The sequence below is a fragment of the Seriola lalandi genome, unplaced genomic scaffold (assembly GCF_002814215.2).
Source record: "Seriola lalandi dorsalis isolate HSWRI2012SDOR001 ecotype SW California unplaced genomic scaffold, Sedor1 jcf7180002053713, whole genome shotgun sequence".
Classification (NCBI taxonomy): Eukaryota; Metazoa; Chordata; class Actinopteri; order Carangiformes; family Carangidae; genus Seriola; species Seriola lalandi.
In genome coordinates this window covers 21,463-31,659 of record NW_019524266.1, presented here as the reverse complement: position 1 = coordinate 31,659, position 10,197 = coordinate 21,463, and the positions used below count along the sequence as shown (strand labels likewise).

At 37.6% G+C, this 10,197-nt stretch overlaps 2 protein-coding genes across 2 annotated transcripts; one reads left to right on the top strand and one right to left on the bottom strand.

Annotated features, from left to right (window-relative positions):
- Positions 1 to 1,367: 1,367 nt before the first annotated feature.
- Positions 1,368 to 5,725, top strand: coq2 (coenzyme Q2 4-hydroxybenzoate polyprenyltransferase). The gene is made up of 8 exons (XM_023401703.2): positions 1,368 to 1,468; positions 1,895 to 2,270; positions 2,888 to 3,054; positions 3,313 to 3,434; positions 3,697 to 3,782; positions 3,888 to 4,021; positions 4,941 to 5,129; positions 5,310 to 5,725. The coding sequence occupies exons 2-8, from the start codon at positions 1,949 to 1,951 to the stop codon at positions 5,463 to 5,465; spliced, it is 1,176 nt and encodes a 391-aa protein (XP_023257471.1). The 5' UTR covers positions 1,368 to 1,468; positions 1,895 to 1,948; the 3' UTR covers positions 5,466 to 5,725.
- A 141-nt stretch (positions 5,726 to 5,866) lies between these two features.
- On the bottom strand, positions 5,867 to 9,190 carry mboat4 (membrane bound O-acyltransferase domain containing 4). Its single transcript, XM_023401710.2, has 2 exons — positions 8,966 to 9,190; positions 5,867 to 8,838 (listed from the first exon to the last, which is right to left on the bottom strand). Exons 1-2 carry the CDS (start codon positions 9,142 to 9,144, stop codon positions 7,875 to 7,877), a joined length of 1,143 nt encoding a protein of 380 aa, XP_023257478.2. The 5' UTR covers positions 9,145 to 9,190; the 3' UTR covers positions 5,867 to 7,874.
- Between the last annotated feature and the right edge of the window lie 1,007 nt (positions 9,191 to 10,197).

Below are 10,197 nucleotides of genomic sequence, written 5' to 3'. Positions count from 1 at the left end.
AATGTTAAGGTGACAAATCTACTAGACCATAATAATATGTGCTGCTCTAATGAGCACTCATGGATCCACAACAAGGCCAAGTAAATGTCTTCATGGCTCTGAACTGAATATTAGGCTGAAAGAAGAACATTTACGCTAATGATATTACATTTCTTTAAAGAATATCATCATAGGATAAACAACATGTACATGTACTGTAATATTATCAGACAGTATTTTATTGTATTTACTCCTGATCACTCTGTTCACATTCCCTCCTCTTTTCTTCTTCTTTCACTCTATCAGCTCCACTCATCTATCCCTGGAAATGTCCTGCTGACTGCTGCTTTGGTCATATTCATCAAGTAAAGTCCAGTCCAGGCTCTGATGCTAATAATTTATGAGTTGTTTTTTTTTTTTACCTCAAAATTGTTGTTGTTGTTGTTGTCATTATTGTAAGGGAAATTGTTGTAATTTAGAACCAGAGGTAATAAAGTTGTATCCTGTATTCAATCATGTTCTTTGTTAACAGGATAAACAGAACCCTGGTGAATGATTGAGATTCCTTTTTTCCTTTGCATGCATTAAGAATGTAAGATGTTTTAGTTACCCTTTCCTTATTATTTTGTGGTATGCATTGCAAGGTATTTACTTTTGTTTGTTGTACTGAAGAAATCACCCATTCATCTATTCATCCATCCATCCATCCATGCATTCTACCATCAGTTCCATGCTGAATTTCCTAAACAAAATAAATGATTAAATGGCTTTTGGATCCATGTGTTTAATGTATCCACTAGTCACCCCTGGTGACCTGGATGGTTTGATGAGGATGAAAATGATGTGAATCATATGCTGTGGCCTTCACAATCACCAGATCTCAACCCAGTTTAACAACCACTGAAGCTCAACACCTTACAAATACACTTAATCTTGGTTTTTATTTAATTTGTCAACTGTCTGGTATATTATACATCACTGAGCTGTTTTGCTAGTATATACACTAGTTATACATTTATTAGGCTGCCACATTATTTACAAAGACCCAACACTGTTCCTCAGTTATTTTGATTGGATTAAGCTGTGCAACAATCCCTAAACCTTTTACGTTCCAACCATATATCGAACCGACCCTTCATCTCTCTCTCTCCCGCCACCTTTATAAATAAGAATGAACGGTAGCCTGCACACAGCAATTAGGAGTGTGTGTTTGAGTGTGCATGTGCATGTGCGCGCTCCGTATAGTCTTTAATGTTTCCTCAAAGCAATGATTTGATTTTGTAGAACAACTGTCAAACGATAATCAATATTTATACAGTGGATAGTAAACGAATTGGGTTAACACATTCGTTCCGAGTTCGAACACTGTTTCCCCCGGAACAATATCCGGCGTACAATAACAGGAAATCACAACATTAGTGCTGCAACCGCCGGTGTGATGCCCTCTGTCATTCAAAATTAATAGTTTTCTTCTTCTGTAACCTACAGTGTAAGTTTGTTTCACCGTTACATTACACTTTATTCTGTCAAACGCAGGTTAACGTTGATACGAATCAACTGAAGAGCCGGTTTGTGGCTAACATTCATTATATCTGCAGTATGAAGTGCATGGCAATAATATTAACGTGTACTTTTTAGCGTGTGATTTTATCTACTTACAAGCTTTGTTATCGTAACCTGCACACCTAATTTAATCAGATAGACTATTATAACAGTTAACTAATGCTGCAGCTACATGCACACAGCTAAGAGGGACACAACTCTTGATACGAACATGACATGTCAGTCTCTGTGCAGCTTATTCAGTGTAGCACAAAAGGAATGCATGTTCAAGCAAACCCCCCCACCCCCCACCTGTGAAAAAGCCACTGTCAAACCATTGTGTGTCTCTGTGTGGTTCTGTTTGTGTGTTCAGGGGTGACACTTTTTGGGGAAAAAAAGAATGTCAGTCTGACTTCAGGGAAACACCATGCTCCAAGCCAAGCTGACCAGCCAGTTGACTCTGAATGCCCTGAGGAGGATTCACCATGGAGTCTACCCCTGTCTTTACTCACTGTCAGACTGCTTCCTTCATAAGGATGGAGTAAGGACTAAATATGGTCTCCACTCAGACTCCAGTGTGTTGAGAAGAGTGTTTTACAGCAAGAGTGCAATCCGCCCATCAGTCAGACTACGTGAAACTCAGAATTATGGGAGAAGATCATTCAGTTTATCAGCTGCTACGATTGTGAATTCAGCACCAGCGCCTGTCCAGCCATACCTCCGATTGATGAGGCTCGATAAACCTATTGGTTTGTACATTTATTTTTAATGAAAGTCGCATTTTAAATAATTTTATGTAATAGCACTGTGCAAAAGCAAAGTGAGGATCCTTATGAAAATAATGCCATGAATAGCTTTAATTTATCAGATTAAATCAGTATTTGTTGTGACCACCCTTTGCATTTATTTATTAATTCACTTAACATAATCATGGAATAAACAACAGCATAAAGACATCTTTGCCTTTTATTACAAAACAGGCAATCTAAAATCCTCAGATTTAAAGTACTATATGTTTGTAGAAACATATAGGCAAGGTTACCCCTTTATCTGTGGTCTTGTGAAGCTGTTCCAAATATCTGGTGACTGATCTTCTCTGTAATATGTATTTTTGGAAAAGACTCAGTGAAAAAGCAGCTGAAAATCATGTTGAACTTTGTGGCTACAAATGCTAATTTTCAACTCTTAACTGTGATGTTCTGTACACCAAGTCGATTTAAGTCAATGTTAAATGTAACTTTTCTCTTCAGCTGGATTTAAACCTACAGGTTTAAACAACTATGAATTTAATCTAAAATTTGAGTTTCAGACGTAATTGCTCAGATGCTGATCTCTTGCTGAGTTGTGTTGTGTTCTTGTATCGTAGGGACATGGCTGCTGTACCTCCCATGTACATGGAGCATTGCTCTGGCTGCCGACCCTGGGTGCCTCCCAGATCTGGGGATGCTCACCCTGTTTGGTACAGGTGCTCTGCTAATGAGAGGAGCAGGCTGCACTATCAACGACATGTGGGATAGAGACTTCGACAAAATGGTATACAAAACTCATATGTTGTCATTCACTTTATAATGCAAATGGTGTAACTGTGGTAACTCTCATACAGTGGAGCTGAGGAGTTCACTACCTGAGGATCAGACAGGCAAACTTAGTATCCTCTTATTTTGGACCTTTGTCTTAACTGATGATGTTTGTTTTAACTGTTTAAATTCTTTTTTTTTTTTGGTTATAGACTCACATCATTATTGTTATTATTATCATGATTATCATTATTATTATTATGTTTTTGTGCAGGTGCTCAGGACAGCCACTCGACCCATTGCCTCTGGGGAGATTTCTCGAATGCAGGCACTAGTCTTCCTGGGAGGGCAGCTCTCTCTTGCACTTGGGGTTCTCTTATGTCTCAACTATTACAGGTACGCAGAAACAGTCAGTGCCATCAGTTCTGTGTATTGATCTGGAACAACTAACCAAGTGTGTAGCTCAAAAAAAAAAACACTGCCTTGGTGCTATATGTGCTATCCCATAATCAATGGTCGTGGGTAATGTTGCCTCAAACTGTTAACCAGCTGCAATTTATAGATATATTAATTGCTGTGTGTTAATGTAATGCTAAGTTGTTCTATATTTAATGGCTTGACACTGTCCGACTCAAAGTTTTCATAATGGTCTTCACAGTATAGCTCTGGGTGCTGCTTCGTTATCTCTTGTCGTCACCTACCCGCTAATGAAGAGGATCACATATTGGCCACAGTTTGTGCTAGGTATTGCACTTTACTATCCCTTGGTTTTCTGCATCTAAAGTCCTCACTTCTTCCTGTCAGCAGAGCTAATCTTAGTCTCATGTTGGATATGGTCCTTCTGTTTAGGCCTCACCTTTAACTGGGGAGCGCTGCTCGGCTGGTCCGCTGTGAAGGGCTCCTGTGATTGGTCTGTGTGCCTCCCGCTGTATTTCTCAGGAGTGATGTGGACGTTGATATACGACACTATATATGCACATCAGGTGAAGTAGAGGGGCTCAACAGTTTTTATTTGTGCTTGCTATTATTATATTTGTGCACTTATTTGACATGAAGATTAGTGAAGTAAAGAAATTGTTTTTTAATTTTGGTAATTTTTAAACTATACGTTCACTGTTTTTTTGACTGACCTTATTGAAATGTTGTTTTTCATTTGTATTTTATATTCACCAAGTTATCCAGTCATGGATAACATGCAGCTCCAGCATTAAACCTAGAATGAACTGCAGTCAAATAAGGACAATTACAAACAATTGCACAATCCTCATTCAGTGGGAAAAAAGCTCTCAGTTTTTCAGCAACCGTCCGAGTTATTTTACAATTTTATGGTTAAAATAAACTAGAAGTAACAGGAAATAATGTATTTAGAGGGAAATCTAGAGTAAATTAAAATTACAAAAAATTACAAAATTTTAAGTAATCACAGGTAATCTTTGATAATGATAGTGTTCATTTTTAGGAGTGAAACAAGTTTATATTTTTAATTATGATCAGACAATAAACACAAGAATGGCTATTTTTTATTTGCTTAACTTCTCAGTAATACTTGTGCATAGCCACAGAATTTATATGGCCAAAACATATAAAAGCCAATCACCATCGTCATCACTTATACATTTGAAAATATGGCGATATAATGTTTTACCTACTGTGTATTGCCTGACACCACTTTAGAGTCATCTTAGTTTTGGCTGAACTGTGGATTGCTTTTCTGCCCCAGTTCAAGATGCAAACTGTTCCTTTAACTTCATATGATTGCGATCTAGAGATTGGAGTTAACTGCTTATCTTGTACTCACAGTCAGTCACTCTGGAGAGGAACATAAGGTCAACATCTTACATGTTTAAAGTAGGACAGTATTGAATGAGACTGGGCTCCCTCTGTTCTTTCATTTATAACCAGGATAAGGAAGACGACGTCAAAGTAGGAGTCAGATCTACTGCACTGAGGTTCCAGGAGCAAACCAAACCTTGGCTGAGTGGCTTCACTGTGGCCATGATGTCGGGACTGGTTGTAGCTGGGGTCAGTGCTGAACAGACTCTCCCTTACTATGCTGTTCTGTCCACAGTGGCCATCCACTTAATGCACCAGGTAAGGAATATGATGCTGCAATGTGGTTACAATACATTTCACAGTGAGACAATCACAAACCGAGTGGAGAGGAGATGTAAGTGTGGAAATTAAAGCAATTTGCTTTTTCTTTTTTCACATCAGTAACAGGTCTTCTTGGTTATTATCCCAACATCTCATATTTACCCTCTTCTCCTTTAGATTTACACATTGGACATCAACAAACCCGAAGACTGCTGGAAGAAATTTGTCTCAAACAGAAACCTTGGACTGCTGTTATTTTTAGGTATTGTTGCTGGCAATTTGTGGAAAGAGAGAAGAGAAACTTTGCTGCAAAATGAGGATGCAATCAGATGAGTGAGATAATCAGTTCATGGCATATTTTATTACATTCATGGTACATCACATACTACACACAGTATCTTTTGGGATTTTGACAAAGCTCCATAAGAGATTAAAAAAAAAGATGTACTGTAAGCGGTGTAATTTTAATCCACACATTAAAGTATCTGGATACATTTCTTGCTCATAAAACATAATTTACAGATGTTGACTTAAAAAAATCATGTATTTTGAGGTCAAATCAAATAATAAATACATTTTACATATATAGTGAACTTCTGAATTCAAGCCCTTTCTTTAAGTATCGATAGAACTGTGCATCATTGGTTGTTGTGAACAAAAACAAACAAAAAACTTAAATCATTTGTGAAACTTAAGCATGTATTGTTTTTTGTTGTTAAAAAAAAAAAACTTTAAAGGAGTTATTTGTAAGTTTTGCTACTGCTACATAACCAACATTAGGATTAAATTAAACTTGATTCCTTGATTTCGCTACTTGCTGTCTCCAGCTGTGGAAGCAACCCCTCTTCTTTTGCTTTTATTTCTACCACCTATTTTTATTGTACTGAAGTTAGCATGCTATCCAGCTAGCTCCAGACTGTCTCTTTAGTTTCCAATACCATGTCACTATAGCGTTCAGGCTGCCTTCAGGAAGACGCATTGCTCAGAGGGCAAATTATAACCTCTTGTCTTGTAAATGCAACAATGGCTGAAGATCTTGTCAAGACTGCTCAGAAAACAGCTGCAATAGCAAAACTGGCAAATAGCTCCTTTAAACCTGCAATAACTGCTTTCTGACCACCAGGGAGCAGCATGTTTCATTGGATTCACCTGATGAATGTACTGTAAGTCACTGGTGCAACAACTGTTGAGAAAAATATCTGGATATTTGGTTGACTTTTCTCATGAGTCACTGGTTTACATTCCATGCAGGGTAGGCAGTCACACACGCTCACACAATCTGCTGTAAATGCAGGCTGCAGAACCAAAACAATTTGATGAATGTGGCCAAAAGCTGCACAGACCTGCAGCGTTTGTTGCTTTTTCCAAGTTTAGCTCTGTGTGCTGCTCTCTCACATGACATAGTGCCATTTATTTCAATGTTGATATGAAAAATATCACTTAATGCAGGTTTAAATCACAAAAGTCAACTTCAGTTTATGCTAGCAGAGATCAACCCTGTAGCCCCAAATTTTAAATATTGTTGATTTTATCTGTGAAGTCCAGTTCATTTAGCAGTAGTAGTGGCTGAAACATAGTATATATGAATTCCAGTTACATCCTATTCTAAAATTACTCAAGACATAGAATCATTTGAATAAAATTGTCTATCGCTATGGCATGAATATGAATTTGCCATTTTTCCTAATTGTTTTTTTTTTTGCAACGTATTCTTTATTGGGTATGAAGTAGTTTCAATAAATATTCCACATATTACATCCATTCTTTGTCAGAACATATGGGGGAGGAAAGAACCCGCCCACACACCAAGGATAAGTTTAAAGTATTGAGATTGTATGATTACTATGATGCCCATAACCTCTCGACCTACTAGTGTGTCTCTCTGTTAAGCCAATTTAAAACCAATCCTCTCCTACTGATTTAGTACTGATTCAATCACTTTTCATAGGATGGCAGTTAATTGTTTAACCAGTTCAGTGTTATTGCTTTGCCAGCAGTACATGTAACAGGTATTTCTTTTCTTTATCTCTTATTTCTTTGGGCAATTTGTGTAATTCAAATATTCCTTGCCAAAATTTGTCCAGAATGCACATCTATGTTTTGCAATCCTCTTGCCACAATTTCTCCAGATTTTGTCTGTTTGCCTGGGGGTTCATTCTGGATGCAATATGTGAGGTTTGAAAAAATCTAATAGCTATTTTCCATTGAATTTCCCCACTAATATCTATGAGCTCATTTTCCCATTTTCGTTTAACGTGAAGTGTTTGGTTGTATCATATTAGATAATGCTATATATCATTTGGTGATTGTCTTTTTTGAGTCCTGATTGTTTTGAATTCTAACTGAATATTGTTCAATGGGGGAATCTGTTTTCCTGATGGTGTTCCAGTTTGGGTGTTTCAATAGAAAGCTCCTTATTTGGAGGTATCTAAAGAAACCTGATCCAGGTAATATATTTCATTACTTAGCTGTTCAAATATCTGCTGGATGAATTTAAGATCATAGTTTCACTTTCTTTTATGTACACAGTCATCCACCAAACCCAGGCCACTGTGGGAGGGATTCAGCTATGTTTTATGTTACCTGCTTTACCAGGTGAGCTACAGGTGTGCCCTACACAGTGTAAGTTTTAGGGAGTAAACTCTGAGAGTAACAAAACATTCATATATTTGAATGTTAGAACAAGTCTGTCATATTGTAGTAGAGCTGTTCTATCACAAATATGTAGGTATGGGAGTTTGTTCACATAACTACCTTAGTAGTCTTCCTAACTGCGTCGACTTTTAATAATATGACCAGTAGAAGTATATTACAAAGTGGAAACAGACCTGCGTATGTAACAGACAAAAGTCTCAAGCCGGACATATTTCTTAATTCTACAGCTATAGCAACACAAGTAACAATCATTTGAGTGTTTATCCAGCCTAAACAAGTGTATAGCAGCTTCCTCCATGTTGAGGAAAGCTTTGGGTGCAAGTACCTGTGTATATAGTAGTCTGTTTTCACTGTTGCTGCCCAGGTCAAAAACCCTACAAAATGACCTAAGTGCAAACCATGCCACCACAGTGAAAACCCAAAAGTCATGAACAAGGGAAAATGTTTGCACCTTATGTAAACCAGTCTACGCAGCCATGAAGCTGTTGTGGTGTTCCATCGACGAGCAAAGTCTGACATACGGCTTGACGCCTCAGTGCTCCAGAAATCTCCATCAGATAGTCCGCTCCAGTCTCCTGAGGAATTTTCACGAAATCCAAACCCAGCTGCATTATTGATGCATTCACTGATCCTCCAGTGAGAGTAGTATTGCATCCTATAAACCAGTGCAAGACCCCAAACCCACAGGACGCCACAAAGAACAGCAGAGTGAGAGGGATCAGGGATGTTTTGTTTCATAAAACAGACCAGACAAAACCTCACCAACTCCAGCAATAAAACCTGTATCAACTTTAGGAATACTGCCCCCAGTGGACTGGGTGGAGGCTTGATTCCCTGCATAAGGAACACAAATTGGCTGTAGGAGCACAAAGGGCCTCCAAGCAGCGTGGTGAAACTTAGGAGGTAGCTGGTAAGTGGGAGAAGCATCACACAGCCCTTCCTTTTGGATGAAGCACTAAATGTGACGGTAACTTGTTTCTCCTGGAGGTCCATGGACACTGAGGTGATTCTCTGAGTGAGCAGCATCAATGAGGACACTGCCAAAAACATTCTGAAAGTACAAGAGGTGGTTATTTGATTATATCAATTACAGCTAAGTTATTTATTCATAATTGATAGTGGATGCTCTGACAAAAGCATAATGTCAGCATAAAAAACAATTGATTTAAGATTAGTACCTGATGCTGACAGACTCATGCAACCAGTATTCCTTGTATTGTATAAGCAGGTGCCAGAAAGTTTGCCACAACATCTGGACACCAAACACCCAGATGTGGATATAGCCAGGATCCACAAAGGCCAGGACCAGAATAAAGACAAAGGTGGAAACGAACAGAAGCAGACTGTAGATGCCCATCGTTACAACTGCCAGGACACATCCTCCAACAGAAACAAACAGGTACCTGTAGACAGACGTTGACAACTACAACTGTGATGATAGATCAATTAATTGTTTAGTTTATAGACAGAAAATTAAACGTTTAAGCCAGTTTTTCAACAAAAACTTCTCTGATTGCAGCTTCTCCGGTGTGGAAAATAATATTGTTTATCTTCCATAATCATATTTCGATTTTTAATTATAAAGACTGTGATTGGTGTTTTTCACTATTTTTTGACATTTGATAGACAAAATGATTAATCTGGAAAATGGTCTGCACATTCATCAATAATGTAAATTAGTGCATTCCTGACTGATCAAAATTTGTCATGTCTATGTGAAGAACACAATTTAAAAACAAGAAATACTTCAAATAAATAAAATACTAACAAATAAAAATGAAATAAAAATAAATGTCTATGAATAAATGCAAGAAACCTTCAAATAAAACTTTCAGTGAAATATGTGACCAATTACAGTATTAAGACACCCAGAGTAACAATGCCCTCTAATATACTAATGAATTACTTGACACATTGTTTTTGAAATGCAGTTTAGACTATAACAAAATCAATCAATCAATCTGTAATAACTTACCTGCATGTCAAGGACAGATATCCACGTTTAGTGAGAAAATAAAACAAAAATGCAAATGGGAGTGAAAAACATTGGTGCATTAAAAACTGATGTTGTTCCACCACCCAGTTGATCAAACCCATATCTGAATTTCAGGTTGAATATCACAACCTGAACAACAAAGACACTGTTAGGAGACGTTTGCTGCTGATTGTCCTATTAAAGAGCTGAAATACTTGATTTACCTGGACGACTGTGTTTGCCGTTCCGCTTGTGGCTTGCATTAAAGAAATCCTTTTGTTTACCATTATCACACACTACTGATAATGGTTATTCCTTTTGTTTAATGTTGTCAGTACTAGAAAGCTTCTTGTCAATCCATATTTCAGCAGCTGTAGCAACCAAACCAAAACTCACTGTGTCTTTTTTTATGTTCCTTAATCAAACAGATAGAAA